This window comes from Strix uralensis, chromosome 3, assembly GCF_047716275.1.
Source record: "Strix uralensis isolate ZFMK-TIS-50842 chromosome 3, bStrUra1, whole genome shotgun sequence".
NCBI classification, from domain to species: Eukaryota; Metazoa; Chordata; class Aves; order Strigiformes; family Strigidae; genus Strix; species Strix uralensis.
Genome location: NC_133974.1, coordinates 79,086,104 through 79,104,871, shown reverse-complemented (window position 1 = coordinate 79,104,871; position 18,768 = coordinate 79,086,104). Strand labels below are relative to the sequence as shown.

Sequence of the window (18,768 nt, the reverse complement as noted above, 5' to 3'; positions counted from 1 at the left end):
TAGTTCTTTTTCATAGCATTATAATATGTGCAGCTACTAGAAATACGATGCCAGTGTGATAGTGGTATGATAGTGCTAAACCAGTTTTTAGTCCACTTGAATTATTTTAATGTAATGTCACTGAAATTCAGAATTTTACAGTAAATATGCCAAATTACTTGTAGATGTTGAATCTTAAATAGAAGGAAATCAGCAATGGGAAGAATGAATTAAGTAAAAGGAGTTGAGTATTAACGTTTAAATTCAAACTGAACTACAATAACAAATTAAGAAACAGTACTTACACTATATCTGATGACAAATAAATACCCTTTTTCCACCAAGTGTGTTGAATTTTTTTGAGTAATTGCTTTCCTAAAGTAAGTTTTACACCAAATATGAGCAGGTCTGTGTTAGCAACCGCATTTGATAGTGCTTGTACTAAAGTTTGCTGATGACTTATACAGTGTTTAAATGCAGGGTTTCATAAAGAATATTGTGGTTTTTCAACCAAACATAATTGTGGTTATCCAGTCTAAAATGCCTAGAACCAAATAAATAAACCTCTTTCACTCCACTGTAATAAAAATAAAACCATTTTACAGCACGACGGAGTAATTCTTTGCTGGCAATTGATCTAAGTCATAGAATTATTTAATTTTGAATCTGGACAAACTCTATTCATCGGGCCAGTTGTGGATCCACAGATTGTCAGTAATAGAAATTCTCTGTATTACAGCTATATGTATTACGCTGCTACCATCTTTTTAGTAACATGGATGCATGCAATGATTTGCCCTGCTTACAAAATGTTTGCAAGCATATGTTGCAGAGGTGAGGATAAAGGGCATGTAGCTTATTATGTAATTACTATGCACACAGAACTACTTCTTGATTACGGGGAAAGTTGTTATTCTGCCACGGCTGTTACGCCAGTAGGCTCGTTTTGATGATGCGTTCTCTTAATGTATTAGCTTTAACCTTTGAAGATTTGATTTAAATCCTGACTGTGCATCACAGACAGAGAGATATGTATTCATTTCCAAGTTCTGAGAAGGCATTTTTCCACATGGTAAAGGCTTTGTGCATGTGTGCTTGATTAGCTATTGTCGCTTTAGGATAAGTGGCATACTTTTGCAGATATGGGTTAACACATATGAATAATACAGACTCTGGTTCACCATTTTCCTGTTATATGATTACTCTTGGCTATATCCTAAGTATAAAAATTCCACTTTCATGAAACTATGCTATTATTGTCTCCTTTTGAAAAATCATACAGTAGTAAATACTGGATACAACAGAGGACAGTCAATGGAAGCTTGTCAACTGCCATACGGTGCTAATAATGGTAATGGCATGCTGTATTGTAAACTCAAGACTTAGAACCGTTTATGCATGTATGCAGTGTGACGTTACATTGATGTCAAAAATTATAATCATCACATCAATTTATAGAAGGAATTATTAATAAGTCTGTTATGTTGAGAACATTTTGGACACCCTAGATCTCAGATGTTCTAATATGTCCATGTGGGGCAATAGATAATACAACACCATGTGTTAAGAGGGGGTCATGGCAAAGATTGCATGTTCTTGGGAACCATTTTAAAGTCAAGATTAAGATGTGCTTAATTTAAAGGAATCAGTAATTGATATTATCCAGCAAGCACTTGGGTTTTTTGTTGGTGAAGTTTGGGGTGGGGTTTTTTTGAGATGGAGAAGCTAAATGTATCCTAAATATATGGTCGTATTCTCTGTATTTTGACATAGTGTGTTGTATGTAGAAATTCATGAAAGTAATAGTGGAAATAAAAGTTATATCTTGGAATATATTGCGTAAGTTACGTGCTTAATTCGTCAGTGAGTGTCACATATACAGGTTTACCCAACGTTACTGACAGAGAAGATCTAGAGAGATATAGAGCAGAGTTACATAAGTGTACATATATGTGGGAGTGTGGGTAAACTGTGGTACTCTGAACTTCCACAGCATTTTCCGTAGTACTGTTTTCATTAGTCTGGTCTATGTTACATTTGTCTCTAAAGTGTGAATGAGCAGGAGAATAAGTCTTAGACTTTCAAGCAACATTAATTCATCTAAATATCACCAACTTAATTTTTAGTTTAAACAACATAATGTACTGCATCACTGAGTTCAATAAGTAATTGACCATATTTTCAGTTACCACATTACCAGTTTTGGGCAGGGTAATGAATCTTTACTTACTGCCAAGTATTGCTTTCTGTGAAGTTATTGTTCATGATGCTGTCATGCTACACATGCACATTTACTGCTTTATCAGCCCTTCAGGACTTGGTTTCAAGGACTTAGGAGCTGGATAACCAAATACAGCTGGGCCCCTGAAGGGAGGATATGTCTCCTTTCCCATGAGATTTTAACCATGTCATGCTGTTTCATCGTACCAGCAACCAGGACCCCATTGCTCCCATCTAAATATCCTAACTGATTTGTAGTTTCTTTCTGGCTTTGTCTATCATCTTCAGTTGAAACAAATGCCTCTTAGGCCACAGTGGCTAGCATGATTTTGACCCATGTGATTTCTGTCCATCAGTCTCTTGGTGTTAATTGCTTCTGTATTTGAAAGGCTGAGCTCCTTGAGATCTTTGAGACCTCAAAGCTCTGGTGCTTGGCACAGTTCAGGCATTTGGTTCATGAATTTGAGGTGGAAGATGCTGGCAAAGGCAGCTAGTTGCCTCCTTTCATGGTGGAGTAGGAGCTTAAAAGGAAAAAGTTGAATTGTCCCATCTCTCAGTTTCTTCTTAAGACATTGTCATGTGACCTTGGCCAAGTTTAGGTGATTACTAATTGCTTGGTGGTGTACTTGGTGTACTCTAAACAAATGTGTAATGGAGCATAGAGTGGGGTGCTGTGCCTCTTGCTTGGATGTGACCCAGTTCTTTGGGCAGCTGGATTAGGGCACTTGCGATTGACTCAATATTGAAATCTCAATGTATTAGTTCTAATAAATTTATATGTTTAATACCTGAAAAATACATCTGAATTATTCTAAAATGTTCTTGTCTTTGCTTCCATAGTACCAGGATACGAATATGCAAGGTGTAGTGTACGAATTGAACAGCTACATAGAACAGCGCCTGGATACAGGAGGAGATAACCAACTACTTCTGTATGAACTGAGCAGCATTATTAAAATTGGTAAGAAAGAGAATCAGATGTATCCGAGCTGTTACTTAGCCTCAGTGCACAGTACATTTCTTATATGGCTTGCTTAATTAAGGCAGGTATTGAGGGATAACAGTGTTTTCTTTGGATGTTGTCTCAGTATGAACTTTGCCTTCTGTCCCTCAGTGAATCCCTGGCTGCACTTAAGTGAGTTTTATCTTTGCAGAGAGTTGTGTATCCAATTGCAAAATTAGTCCCCTGTTAAATGAACCAAAGAATAGACTATTCTGGTTATGATGGTGTTGCAATGTCAATATTGAAAGTAAAAAAAAATAAAAATAAAATCGATCAGTAATATCACTGCATGCTGGAACTTTTGAAACAATACTGAGATGTTACTGAAAGAGGGCATGTCTTTTGCATAATCTCAAATTACATTCAGTTGTTTAACCATATTTTTCTATCTGATGTAAGCACCTTTTGTGGTAAGAAAATACTATACATGATCAAAAGTTAAAAAAAAAAAAAAAACAAAAAAAAATCACAATGACAATATAAGTGTAATTTGACTTCTTTTTAGCTGGAGTGGATGTACTCAGACTTCAATAGCTTTGAATATCAGTGGCTTTGTTCAGTATAGTTTTCAGTCAAGTTCTTAGAAAGGTTTTACTGTCCCTGCTACTTCATCATTTTGTAATGATGGGTAATATTTCTAGTTTATATACATGATGTTTTAAAAGGACCACTTCTGTTTACTGATTTTTGTATAAGTGGTTATTTGGATATTGCGTCCAGCTCACAGCAAATCAGACTGGATCTTGTTAATCCGTAGCAAGCAAGAAGCTACAGGAGACAGGGTCTGCTTATCTTTTACAATTTTTTTTTCTTTTGTAAAGCAGATGAGATTTTTTTTGTATTTCCTTTACAGTGCTCATTTCCCTTGTAACTTAATGTGCTTACATACTACAGTTGAAGGATTTAAAATCTGAATGCATATTACCATGCCCTGAACTCTCACTGATGTTACACAGTTGACAATAAGCAAGTAACTAAATAGTAGGGGTTTTTTTCCTTTTGTCAAAGAAATACAGAAAACCAACTGATTTGATCAACACATGATTATAATCACTCCTCTGAAATATGCTAAATGGATTCTTGTGTTCATCCGTAAAAACTGGGTATCAGATACGTACATTTACTGGTTAGAATGTTTATTAACTGTTAGACAGACAGACAAACTTTCACTCAAAGTATCAAAGTCTGTTGTGTAAAGTGGGGTAAAAATCATTGACTGCTATATCCTCTTCTGATTTTGAGAGTTTTCATTTTAGTAATAAGTTATGATTGTTGACTTTAAACTTTTGATAGTTTAAGGAACTTGACTTTACCCTGTTTCATACAACACTCTGAATCTGGTAGAAATCTGACAAGTATAATCTTTCTGGTGCGTGTCTGTTCTTAATACAGGACAGGTGCAGAAAATAGAAACAGTTTGTTCTGAAACACATTTTTCTGACAATATTTGCAAAATTTTATTTTCCCATAATTTTCTATCTTTAAAGGAAGGACAAATATAGCTTACCATCTATGAATGGTATTTCTTTTACTCATGGAAATTGTAATGTTATCTATATTGTAGTATCTATATATCTGTTATATATATTGTAAATATATGTTCATATGTTACTTCTATACTATCATATGTCAATTAATTTGGATTTACAGACATTAGGTCTTGGAATAAGATGTCTAAAGAGGTTGTTTCTAATTATCTTTTAGAATGTAGTAAATGACAATGGAGAAAACAAGAATTATTTCATACCCCTAATTTTGTAGAGTCTGTGAAATTTCAAGGGACACAACAATAGACCTTCACCTTTAGAATTTTAGATGTTTGTCCTAAGTGGAATTGAATCTGCGGTTTCACCTGAGAGATCTTACGTAAGTTCTATTTCTCCCTGTGAGTACAATTATTTTTTTTTTATTATTGCTTTGACAGCTACAAAAGCTGATGGATTTGCACTATATTTCCTGGGAGAATGCAATAATGTAAGTATACTGGATTAAGATGCTGCTTTTCTGTACATTTACAAGTGTGTTTTGCAATTTGACAATGATATTTTGATTTTGTTTTGCATGTCATTTAGGAAATATTTCCTGAGTGCTGCATATTAGAGCTTTATGGTATCTTTATTTCTGTAAAATAGAAGTTTATTGAACATAGTGGTAATGGAAGAAAGGCCTTTTAATTTTTTTAAAAGATTTGGCAGTAGTGCTGTGGTTTCTCTGACTGTAGCAACTTAACTTGCTATTTAGCCCCATTATTAATTGTCTTTAACAAACAGAAAACTTAATTTGGATTTACTCTCTGCATAGCCTATTCTTTTCATCTTGTTATCTCTGATTTTTTTAAAAAACATTATCAGGTCTTCTGTTAACTGTCAGTTGCAACTTGATAATGAGATAATGTAAATTTCAGATGTAGATTTTAGTTAGCATAAAATAAATTGTACATTTAAAGTTTATGAGTAAAATCAGTTTCTGATGTAAGAATTTGAATAACAGTGAGTCCAATATTTGCTGGTTTTGTTATTTGACATTTAGAATGCATTACATTTTTTTTTCTATCCAGATTAATTTGTACAGTTACCATTATACAAGATTTCATAGTTACTTTGAATGGCTATCAAGAAGGAAATGCAGTTTATACTTCAGTCAGTTCCATCAACTTCAAAATCACAATTTGTCAGAAATTTTATATCTTTCATTGGTTCAAGAAACAAATTAAACTCTTCTTCCTGAAAAATGACTAGAGAGGAAAATATTTTTCTCATTGTTTTTGTTTCCTTACTTTCCACAGCCAGTTTTAATAGTTTATTTTTGTACAGTCCATTAGCCAATTTCCTTTGCTCTTTGTGAAATAATTGAATTCAGAAAAAGGGAAAGAATTAAGTTTTTGAAATAATGGAACGAGGAATGAAGATATACAAACCTGAAGGTGACTTGAGCCTTGCCTGAGAATATTTTTTACTTATTCAAAAAGACAGTGTCTATTTTGAAAGATGTGGAAGAAGGCCCATACAGAAATTTCCTAAAAGAAATGGAAGTAGGTTTTGCATTTTTTTTCATTTAATGATTATTTCATTTAATAAAGACAACCCATTTTATTGTTCATAAATTGGGTCTGCTGTGAATGAGTTCTGTAAATATGTAAATACCGTATATTTTTTAATAACCTTTTCACTGAGGGGTGTAATTTAAGTACCATGTTGTTCATCTTTTGTGAATGCAATCTTTGGTTCTCGTTAGTAGGTGACAGGGTCTGCTGTCATGGGTGGGGGGTGATGCAAACAGTCACTGAAGAGCTTCCTCCTGCTGCCAAAGGCAGGAGCTTGCAGGAAGTGCAGCCATTCATTCTGAGTGCACAAGCACTGTCTGGCTTCAGTGGCAGTGACTGCATGCCAGCTGAACATTCATCTCTAAATGCTTCATAAAAGATTACCATAGAATTAACTATACAGCTTGAGACCCAGAGAATTCTTACTATGATGAGTTTTCTCCTGTTAGATTAGTGTGGAATAATATGGGGTTCCCCCCAGTCTTCTGCTACCTTGAGGGCCTGGGCACTTTATGACCTGCCTTATTTTTTTTTTTTTTTTTCAGTAGCCTATTAGGCAGTTGAATCTATTTGCTTCCCAGTAGAACGCCTTCCTGAAAAAGGTTCCAACTACTAAAAACACACATTGACTTTATTAACCACTGCTATGTAGCTGCATCTCCCAAAATGGAATGTTCTTCATGTAGTTATTATAGGGACTGATCCCAAGTCCTTTGAAGTTAGTGTGAGATTTTCCATTCACATTAGTGGGCTTTGGGCCAGACTCAAGTTTGTAGTCTTGTAGCTAAATGGTAATGCATTAGCCTACTTTTTGTAAGAAATTGTCGTTGAAAATTAATTTGGATATCTTTGTCTCTTGAATATTTAATTTAAAGAATGTGTCCAAGTGAGATGAACCAGTGTCCAGCAAATACTGGCAATGTATTTTTATATATTCTTATTAAATATCTTTTTTTAAATGGGAACAAAAAGATTCTGCATTGCATAAATGGCAGAAAGGAGCTAATTCTTTAAGCTGAAGTTTCAAAAATGATAAAAACCCCCCTGTTATTACCCTGGACAAAGTAGTTGCTGAACACCTATGGCGACATATTGAGGAATGTTTTCGGTTTTTTAGTGGCTTAATTTTTTGATGCTTGGTTTGTGACTTACGTTTTGCAAATTCAGGGAAACTTTTTTTTTTTTTCAATTTTAGCATTTGGATTTTTGTTTGTCAACTTGAGAAATACATATAAATCTGCTTGTATTTATCCAGTCAGCAGCCTCATGTTTCAGAACTAGACCTGATGTAACTGTTATTTCCACCATGCTTTCAAAGAAATAATTTGTGCCTGAATACAGCTTTTCTGGAGTGTGTGTGTATGTTTTTTTGAGAATTAGGTACTGGGAGGGGATTGTGTAAGAATGGAGGAATCCTTTTAATGGTGCAGAGGCTCTCAAAATAAACAGGAAAAATACTTAAAAATAAAATTTAAGTACAATCAATTGGCACTCTAGCAATCATTAATAAACAACAGATTTGAATGTCTGTGAGAGGAAAACTATTACGGCACAGTCCATTCAAGGAATTCCTAGGATTTAATGACAATACAAAACACACAATCACTCACCTAAAAGTGACGGCTCTCAGCCTCAAGTTTCCCTTGGGCGGCATCCCGGCCCATGGGGAGAGTCCTTGAGCACAGCCGTGGTGCTCCAAAGAGAACTGACTCAGAAACGACTCTCCCACGGGGACTCCATTTATACCCGAGCCAAATCTCATCTGTGGTCAGTATCAGCTCTTATTGGCTGAGGGTCCTAATTGGACCTGTAAAGACCTGAGAACAAGGGTGCGAAAAAGGAATCGGCAGCTGCTATGTCTCAACAGTCAGGAAGTCCCTTTGTCAGGGTCGGTGCACTCACCACAGTTGCTAAGTAGATACCTGCTTTCTCCCAGATGGTTTTGTAACATTGTGATGTGTGTTCTGACTATGTTCTATAAGGCAACTTAGGATCAAAAATGAAAGAAAAGCATTAGCTCAACTTTGTCGCAGCTCTGGCTGTAAATATGTATAGGTATACTTGTGCCTGTTCAAAGAAATCCAAATTTGAGGATCTTCACATGTGTAAATTTCAGCTAAGGAATGTTTTTGCAGTATGAGATTTCCATAACTACCTTTAGCCTAGATTAAATAGTGAATTTCACTAGAAATAATTAGGATAGAAGATAACTTTACAGAAATTCTAGACATTTACAAAATGAAAACTAGCAAAGGTTTAGTGCATACTGTGTGCTATTATTTCTTAATATCAAGAGAATTATCATATTGTAATTGTTTTTTTTTATGGGTTACTAAGAATTCATTGTAAATCTTCAGTGCAATTTTTAATATGGACAGCATGTCTCTTACATGAAAATTATATTAGAACTGAAAGCAAATTTGTTTAATGTGAAGAAAAGCTCTAGATTAGCTGGTCCTTTTCTTTTTGTAAAACATAGATACAATGGCCTTTAAAGGAAGACCTCGTTTTAGAAAAAATTCCTTTGGAGTTTAACAGTACAAATGTGAGTTTGTCAAAATACCTGTCCATATGTAAAGTTTCTTTATGGCCTTATTTTCTTTCTCTCTATTGAAGTATGCAAAACTATATCTTGATTTGTATTAGAGTTGGATAACAGCATAAGGACAAGGTAATTTCTGGCTGACAGGTCAGGTTGAATGCCTTCAGGGTCTTTGCTTGGGTGAATTTGCTTGAAATAGAAGATGCCGCACCAGCTGCAGGTTACAGCGCATTTCTTTATGCAAGTATTACTCAGAATTGGTGCCGCAATAGGTGTGGACAGTTCAGTTATTTTAGCGACCTTCTGTTTGTTCAAACTGCTTGGGAGTGCTAACATTCATCAAACTCGTTGCTAAGGGTCTTCTGATGGTATGATTCTGCTTTTCAAATGATTGCCCTGAGGCAGGTAAGTACCATTCATATGTACAACTCCTTCCTTCCCCATAAAGTTGCCCTGTGTATCAGAATCTGTTTTTGCACATGCTATGCATATGGTGGAATGATTGCAAAATATTCGGGTACTAAAACCAATATAGCTACGATATAGGTTCCTCATCAGGGTCAAGTGATCTGAACGGACCTGTGCCCATACTGCCTCTGGTTCTTGAACTTTCTCCATACCTAAGAAATTATCTTTGTCCATGGGCTAATGCAGTTATGCAAATAAAATTATTTATTCTTAAGGTACATAACAGCCATTTTGCAAATACTGTATACTGGAGACTGGAAACACTTCCAAATCAAACAGGAATGTTTCACAACTCTCCAGCAAAGGTCTTGACTTTATTTCAGTTTTCTGTTTTATTCCTTGTGGGGATGAATATATAGTTCATAATTCTCATGTTATGACCTTAATTGAATATCATCTTCAAACATGACTTAAAGGATTTACTGAAATCCTTGTATTGGATGGACTGTGTGTGTAAATCAATGTGCCTAAGTACCATGGTAGCTGGGAATGGATTTAAGCCCATAAGCTGACATCTTTACGAGGCAATTTTTCTAAAGTACTTATCACAGCTACAGCTTCTAATGTATTACTATATTATCTGATTCTTCAGATGTTTCTTGTTTGTAGTCCTTGTGTGAGTAATTCACCTCATGATTACATTGTGATTCCTACGTAAAGATGTGTGACTTCTAATTTAATAGGCATACACTTGAAGTAGCTTTTACGAGGTCTTGTGAGTGTTACTTAGTTCCTGAAACTGCAAATTGTGTTGACAAACAGTTCATCCTTGCTTCAGATAGAAGTTTCCAATAGCTTTATTGTAAGAAGTAATTATATGAGGCCACAAATATGTGCACATACTCTGTGCTTCAGGGTGTATCTTATTAAGCTATTCTAGAATTTCTGGTCATGCAGAAATTGTTGCAGCTTGATGTGCAGTGCCATCTAGTGAATATATGAGGTGGGTGATTTGAATTATTAAGAGCCAAAGGAAAAACGTCTGCTTGCTAACTGTGTCAGGTTTTTGTGCCATGCTAAGGTACATTATTTTGAATGTGTGGACATCTTCTCTGAAATTTGAGTCTTTTAAACATGTTTCCAGGTGAAACGCTTCTAGCTGCAAGTCAATTCAGAAAATTTTGGTCTCCTTAAATCAATTCTAACATCAAGTCCTCTTTTTATATATAAAGTGGAAGAAACCGCTTTCTTATTTGCCAGTTAATAGTAATACTCAGCAGAGAGGGAAAGCTGTTGATGAGTTATAGTGTCTGAGTTTAACTTTGAGTCAATAAATTATCAAACTGAAAGAAATTAGGTAGATAACTGTCGAGATATATTTTAGTGAAATTTTGGTCCTGTTTCATGTAATATTCAGGTAAATGGACTCATGGAATATGATCATGATGGATATACTATAGGTAGAATGCAGAACTGGTTAGAAAATAGACAGAGACTAGTTGTTTGTGGTTCACTGTCAGAATGGGAGAGTATTTTACATAAATCCTCAAGGCTTTATCCTGAATCTGGTTTTGTTCAGTATATTCATTAATGCATGGGTGAAGGAAGAATATAGGCTTATTAAATTTGCATATTATGTGAAACTGAGAGGGACTGCAGATGTGTTTGTAGGGACAGATTAGAACTCAAAATGATCTTGGGAAAATGGTCTGAAGAAACTGGACAGTGATTCAGTGAGGACAAGTGTTGGGCTGTGCATAGATTGCCTCTCTCTGTGTAGGGCAATTGATGATTTTGAGAAAGATTCCGGGGTTTGGAATGGATTTGAAGATAAACGTCAGTCAGCAATATCATTCCTGTAGCAAAAAAAGACACTTGTATGTAGCAGAAGCAGAAATCTAGCTGTTGTATAAAGTAATTTTCCCATTCTTCTGTCCACTGCTAAGGTCTCAGCTGGAATAATATGTCTGGTTTAAGCACTGCACTTTTAAGAAAAAATTGGAGGAGCTGAAGTGAGTGCAGGAGAAAGCAAGGAGAATGGCCAGGAAACTAAAGAATGGGTTTTGCTTAATCTAAAGAAAAGAAAGTTGAGGGGTGAAGATATGCCTGGATAAGGCAGAGGGGAAGGATATCATCTCTTCTCCATACTTACAGACTGTATGTCAAGAACTAGTGGGCTTGAATTGACATTAGGAAAGCTTCCCCAGTTATGGCTGTAAAGAAGCACTACAGTGTGTTGCTTGTGAAAGTTCAGGGATCCTCATCCCTGTAGGTGTTTGAGAACTGTCTGGACAAACATCTTTCAGAAAAATGCTTAGCTGACCATGCCTTAAAAGGGAGGTGATGGAAGAGAGGTATGTCAACTTAGTTTTCTGTGTCAGTGAACCGGTATAACTCTTGTGGTGTTTTTCAGTTGTGTAAATCAACTGGAAAGTTTCCAGCAGTGAAGTGCAGTTAGAAATTGATACCATTCAGAAGGATGAAAACATTAAAAAAAAACCCCAAACAACCCACAACTACTAGTTGTTTTACAGCATATAAGTGCATCGTCTTCATTTCACAAGTATCCAACATTTGTACATACTATGTAGTTTAAAAATGAAAATATTCTGTCAAGTACACTGTCAGTTATCAAGGAGGAAATCACAAGTTTTCATAAACAATGGAGGCATTTGCTGGGTTTTTTTCTTTTATGCCTGTGTGCTTCATGTAGTAGGATTGCTGCACTTCTGTTTAAAGCCAGGACATAATTGCCTATAGATCTTTAAGACTGTAGCATGGTAATATTGGGCTATTGCTTCAACTTAACCAGTTTACAAATCCAAGGTTTTTAACTGTGAATACTTTCCAAATTAGTTCTGTTTGTTTGGTTTTCTTGATGATCATTGCTTATTGTGATGAGTATTATTCCTGGAAAAAAAAATGGCCTTAGGGCACAGCCTTTGTACGTGTCTGCAAATAATTTTATCATTAAGCTGTGTGGTCTTACATGTAGGTTGTTACATCCTTTACCAAGAGTAAAAATCTATTGCTGTTACTGAACAAAAAAGGATGTGATCAGCAAAAACCATTAAGCTCACTTACTATCAACTTGCTTAATTCCCATTTCTTTTTAATTTTTTTTCTCCAAGCATCAAGTCATATCGCAATGCTTTATTATTAAGACTTTCATTTAATGTCAGTTGAATATTAAATGATTTTCCATTAAGCATTTTTAGGGCCAGTTTTATCAGCAAAATTTTCTGGGGAAGGAACTAGATCAGGATCCAGTCACCCTTACCACACAAACAGTGTGTTAATGTGTGTCATGTGTGTACTTTAACCCTCATTCTAATCATTAAACCTGATTCTTATCCAGACCTCTTTTCTGCAAATAAATTTCAGAAAAATCAGTTTATGATTGGTATTTGCTTAGTTATAAGGAATATTACAAAAAAAGAAGAAACAACTGAGCAGTTTGTGAAATGGCGAGCAATACATGTTTGCAGTTCGAATCCAGCCCTGGCAAAACTTTATCTGGTTAGTAGAATGGTTTCTAGACTTTGTGGGTTGGGATTTGGTGTTGTGCTGGATTCCCACAGGCTACACATCAACAGCCAGTAGAAAAATAGCATCAATTACACCTGTAGTTGAGCTATTAATCAGAAGGGCCAAAGACTGAAAGCTCCTGAAAACTGTAGGTACTTCCTTATCTCTGTAAGAATATCTGTCAGGAGGTGCTGATGATATTGTGTTAAGAGACTTGAGCTGCTACTCCTCATCTTTTCTTTTACTGGGATTTTAATCTGTTTCCTCTGTCACACATTAGATTTTTCACTAGAAAAATGAACTGTGAGGCCAAGTTACGACAGCATGACAAGATGAACATCAGTAATTCTTCATGTACATGCTCTTAGCTGTTATAAACGAGGAATAATGAGGGTTTTTTCAGCCACAGTAAAAGAGGTTCAAGATAAATTACTTCATAATTTCAACAGACTCTGTGCATGGCACCAAGAAGAGAGCACCAAAAGCCATGGTATTATGGCTTGCTGGATATATACTACTTTTGTTATGTATCTGAAAGCCAAGTTTGTTGTGTTTAGCTCTGGTTGAGAATGCCATCATGTTGATATTCCTCAAGAACTGATTACAGTGTACATCATTCTTCATTGGTATAGACTGGGAGACTTCTTAATATATTATTATTTTAAAAAGTTATTAGAGATTACATATGTTGCCTATACCTAAAGTGCCTATGAAATACGAGAGGGTGCATTTTATTACATTTGTCTCTGTTGACCAGTGGTTGAACCTTTGTTATGGTTGTCATTTGTTTTGGACTTTCTGTTCTGTTTCAGTTTGGGTTTTTTTTAGCACCTCTTGCTCTCTGAGGTCACAATAAGGGCATTAGTGGATTCCAAGCCACACTGTAACATTAGTCAAAATTAATAGGAGTTTTTTTGGTTGGAGACTTTATCAAAGTGAATTAAGAGATTAAACCAGGAGGGAAGGAATAATTTTGAAGATTTTTGGCCCAGCTGGAGCAATCCATCATGTCACAGAAGGCAGGAAAGGAAGCACCTCGTGTGCTCTGAGGTTCCAACAAGGTATAGGAAGTTTCTGGTGTCAGACTTCAGTGTTCCCGTGCCTAACTGCATTTAAAGAAAGAAGTCCATCACCGTATGGAACTTGGTGGAAAAAGACTGGTAGTAGGGTAGTTGAGCTTGATGTAGGTAAGGAGATTTTTGTCTGTATCTGGAAGGAAGGGAAACAGATCAAAATAGGGAATTGCAGGACCCCATGGGCTGCCAGGTGTCAGAATACATGAACCTGGAAGCTTCCAAAGGATTTGCTCTCCAAGCCCAATGTTTGCTCTTGTGGTAGTTTATCAAGCCCAGAGTGACTCTCCCATCTTGGTTGCCTTCTCCCTCATTGGCAGTAGAGATATCTAATGCTCTGTCTACACTGGATATCTTTTATTACTTAACTTCTGCCAGGAGAATGGCATTGCAATGTCAGTAAAGAGCTATTCGTGTTTATCTGTTTCTGATATTGACTTACATTCTCAGTGCAAGTGGTTTTAGCAGCAAAAGATACTGTGAGCAGTGCACAGGCATCCTCTGTCTCCTCAACCTTATCCTTTTACTGCATTATGAGTTATCAGTATAGTATTTGGGAAATTATGGGACTTTATATATATTCTCATATTTCCTTTTTATTGACTATATTGTTTCAGTTGTGGTTGAAAATCCACTGGTTTCTTATATTGATTATTAATCACTGTTCGGTGTCATTACCAGAAATGCCAAGTGTTAGTCTGTGTTTGAAGTAACATATTCAGACCCACTAAAGAAATGAAAGTAATTTGGAAGAGCCAAATCTATCCATTTCTTCATTTGCATGTGAAGCTATATAAAATATATCTGACATCCTACATGGGAACATTTCTAATTACCCTTTGAACTGGTGAAGGATGATTTGAATGTGTATTTGCAAATTAAAATAATGATTCATGGTTATAAGACAGTAGGTGAACCCCAAATTTTATTATTACTACAGTACATTTTATTTAAGAAGTATTTTCTTAGCAAAAGGAAAAACAGGAGATTTGAGCTGGATAGATGATGTGAAAAACCTGGTGGTTTTGGACAGTGGTAATTAAAGAGATTCTCTTAAAGTTATGTCTGCTTGTTCAGTAACAAGCAGTAGTAGAGCAGAGCACACCTTTTTGTTCCTACTGCATTTTGTCTGGATGACCTTGCTGTTGATGGCTTCTAGGATTCAAAAACAAATAAATTTCCACATCCCTAGTTGTCAATAAATGTTTAAACTCTTTCAGATTTAAATTGATCATATATGGAATATATCAACAGTCACGAAACTTTAATAGGTGTATTTATAAAGTCAATGTGGAATGGTAAGAGCTTATAGACTAATTGCAGCTTATATAGGGTTATGAGAAAATTTGCCTTTCTTTTTAATAGTGCTGCATGGTCATGAAAAGATTATCAATTGTTTCGTGGCCTTGGAGATCAAGCGTTGTTGTCTGAGATCTAGGTGGAGGCATGTCCTTGCAGAGTCATACTTTTCTACTTGTCAGGAGGAACAGTGGCAAATTTAGAATCTATTGTGTAGTTTGAAGAGTTTTTTTCATCACTGACCCCTTAGCAGTGAGGTTTGGAGTTTCCCATAGGAAGCAGAATGGAATTGCTTCTGCAAAACTCACTTTATCACTGGAAGTAAAATAATGTCCTTGAGCTTTTTCCAGTATAGGGATACCTATGCACAACAGTACTTCATGGTGGTAGCAATGGGGTTTACCAGCCAAACTGGTACTTACACACAGACACAGGGAAGACTGTGCTGATGAAAGCAACTTTTGTTCATGGTGTCAACACAGTTTTTTGGCCATTGAAGATCAAGTGAAGGCCTTTTCTGGAGAAAAGTATTTATGTGCATAAGAAGTGAGTTCTTTGTTTTCTGGTGAAAGTGGCCATTTCGTTTTGTCTTTTTTTTTCTTGTATTTTGTTTTGAGAAGCTGTTTCTGAGAAGAGAAAGATTTGTATGTTGTTTTATATTTAGTTATGGACGTGACTCAGGAGACCAGTGTGGAAAAGCAGATTTATACAAGTAATTTAAATAACACAGTTACTTTGCTAAGTGTCACACATTGCTATCTTGGCGTAAAGAACCAAATGTGTCTTAAGAAAAAAGTAAGAAGAATGCTGTGAATAAAGGTGTTAATCTTTGGAAAGATCAAATTTGGTCTCCAGTGTCCTGTTAATTTAATTTGACTCATTCCACTACTTAGACTACATAATTCAGACTTTAAACATTGTCTTTCATCTCCTACGTTTTGCAATACTCTGCAATATGAACCACCTTTTCAGTATTGAGGTCAATATAGTGTTACTGTTCCTACTGTAAAAGTACTTTTTTAATAGTAAATCTTTTTCCTATAAACATATAGCGTAGCAGGTCAAACATTTGTGAAGATAAGTATTTCAGTATTTCTAAGCCCTTTATGTCCTAAACCTTTTACTAGCTTTTTTGATTTTTTTTTTTTTAAATATTTCATATCGGAACACTAGTTTAAATAAATCATGAACTGTGGTTTCTTTAGTTTTATTAGAATAATGTACTTTTTTCAGATCATGGGGTGCTTTTGTTGGATCTGTTATGTAAAATGTTCTTTTTCATTCTATCTAAGTGCATGTAAAAACATGAAACTGAAGCTTGTGAAGGCAAGTAACTGTGAAACTAAGTTTTCATTTAGGAATTACATGTGTCTATTAGATTATAAGAAAGTAAGAATAAATTGAGCTTTTTATTCTGGTAAATTGAGCAGGCTTGTTCTGGCAGGTTCAATGTACTGATGTAATGGTTTTTGTTGTTTGAGTTTTGTGTGTGTGTTGCTTTTTTTGTGTAGCACATTCTTGTAATTGATATGGAAAACAAACATTCTGACTTTTCCAGTGTCCCACTGCTAAAACCACTCTTTAAAGAAGCTGTGAGTGTAAATGGGTTTGAAGAGTAAGTTTGAAGTTTGGGATCAGGATAAACAGAAATTTCAAGTTTTCATGCACTTTGTACCATAATGAAAGACATCAAAATGGAGTAAATACCGAGCATGTTCAGGAGAGCTACTCCATGGAAGAAGTATCTTTCCTTCCACCTGCATGAGACATATGAAATAAATATGCTGAAATGGCTTGTCAGAGCTGAAATACTATGTGGCAGCTCTGTTTTCTCTTTTAAGATAGTTTAATTCTCATCTGTCTCACATTAGCAAATGATTAACTGGATGAAAAACTCTTCCTTGTCTTGCAGAACGTTTTGAGACTGCCTGACTTTCTGCTTAAGAACAAGACAAATACTCAGTTACTGATTTTGTCAGAATCTTGAGTGTTTTTCTTCTGAACTCACTAAATGCCCTAACCACTGGACTACTGATTCTTCTTGGATAGACTTTACTCTTGTTTTGGCTATGAATTCCATACTTTTCTTTGACCATTTGTTTTCCCCGAAGCATAAAGTCCAACTTTCAAAATGCTGTTAGTCCACTACAGATAAGGTACCTTCATCACTGCAGGAGTACCTATATATTGTGCATTATACTGCATCTCCTTAGTTTCTGAACATTTCAGTGTGTTATTTTTTGAGTTGCTTAGTATGTTTTATAATGTGCCTTGCATGTTTGCAGAATACAGAAATTTATAATTATGAGAGGATGCATCTCATATCACTTTATTTTCTACAGCTGACAGCAGATGCTGAATTTTCACATGCAAATTGTCCCTTTAATATAAGATGCTAGAAAACAGCCCCTGTTTAGTAATTTACCTGGTTTCACAAGGCCCAGATTGGTAACTATCAATCTCTGAAGTCTGTCTCCTTTCTTTCACACCTGAGTGTTCTTTGTCTTGTTATCCATTTGGCTTGCTCTAGCTCTAAGCCATAGTGCAAGTCATTTTGTAGGCTATGTGGTGAGCTGTGAAGTTTGTAGTCAAATGGTAACTGAAGCCTCAGCTAAAATAACCATATTAATACAAAATTTTTATTGTAGTTTCTGTCTATAAAATGAAGATACCATCACTACCCAACTTACAGGGGAGTTGCAATAATGCATAGTTAGAGATTGTGAGGTACTCACGTGCTATAGTGATACTGACCTCACAGGTCTAGGAGAGCAAAATAAGAGAAATGCCACTGACTTCGTAGTGCCTAGATTTCCCTCAGTTTCTTTAATGAATCAGGCCCATAGATTTTCTGTTGTGATTTTTTTTTTTTTTTCTGCAGGGAATTAAGTATGCATATAATGGCATAATATTTAAATAATAACAATTCCAGTGCCAAGTTCCCTACTTACTGCCAAGCTTAAGTAGAAATCTTCTTTGAACAACCTACAAGGTCTTTGTTCAGACTTTCAAGGCAACGCTACATCCTGAGCTACTGGAATCTGGAATACCTGGGCACCTGCTTTTGTCTACTGTTACAGAAACCTTTATGAATGATGAACATAGGAGATGGATTAGATGTAATTAATATTAATTATAATAACCATTGATGCTGTAGAATCTTGGGTGATTGACCCTTGTAACAGCCCTAATGAAAGCAATGTCTGATAGTAAAATTAATCAGGACAAAGGAGTGGCACAACATGTGGCCATTCTTACCAGGAATGTTAGTAATACATTCTGTGGTGGCACTATCATTTATCTGTGGTATTATATATGTAAATTAAAAAAAATATATTTTCCTAGCAATATTCTTTGCTTAAAATGTTTCATCTTGGTTCATGTGCTTTAAGTTCATAATTTAAAATTTTATAGCTATTTAATAGTAGAGTTACTACAGGATCTCTCTATATACTGCTATCAGTGAAAGAAACTGGATCATTGAGTACAGTAAATAAGAAAACACAATTTGCCAACAGCATATTGTGTCTCTGAGGTGGTGCTTTAGTTGTGTTAATATTAAGAATGTATAAGGATGGATGGCTCAAGAGAATAGGAAATAAAGCTGAAGTCTTGGAAATACAGATTTGATCCCTGCTGTTCTAACACTGTGTAACCTTTGCCATGTTATGTA

General features: G+C 35.5%; 1 protein-coding gene across 3 annotated transcripts in view; it reads left to right on the top strand.

Annotated features, from left to right (window-relative positions):
* Positions 1-18,768, top strand: part of PDE10A (phosphodiesterase 10A) — a 382,017-nt gene that overhangs the window by 316,483 nt on the left and 46,766 nt on the right. For all 3 annotated transcript variants that reach the window (XM_074863004.1, XM_074863003.1, XM_074863002.1), the window contains exons 4-5: positions 3,040-3,160; positions 5,127-5,176. In XM_074863004.1, the coding sequence (XP_074719105.1) occupies positions 3,040-3,160; positions 5,127-5,176 (171 nt within the window). The remainder of the gene's footprint in view (positions 1-3,039; positions 3,161-5,126; positions 5,177-18,768) is intronic.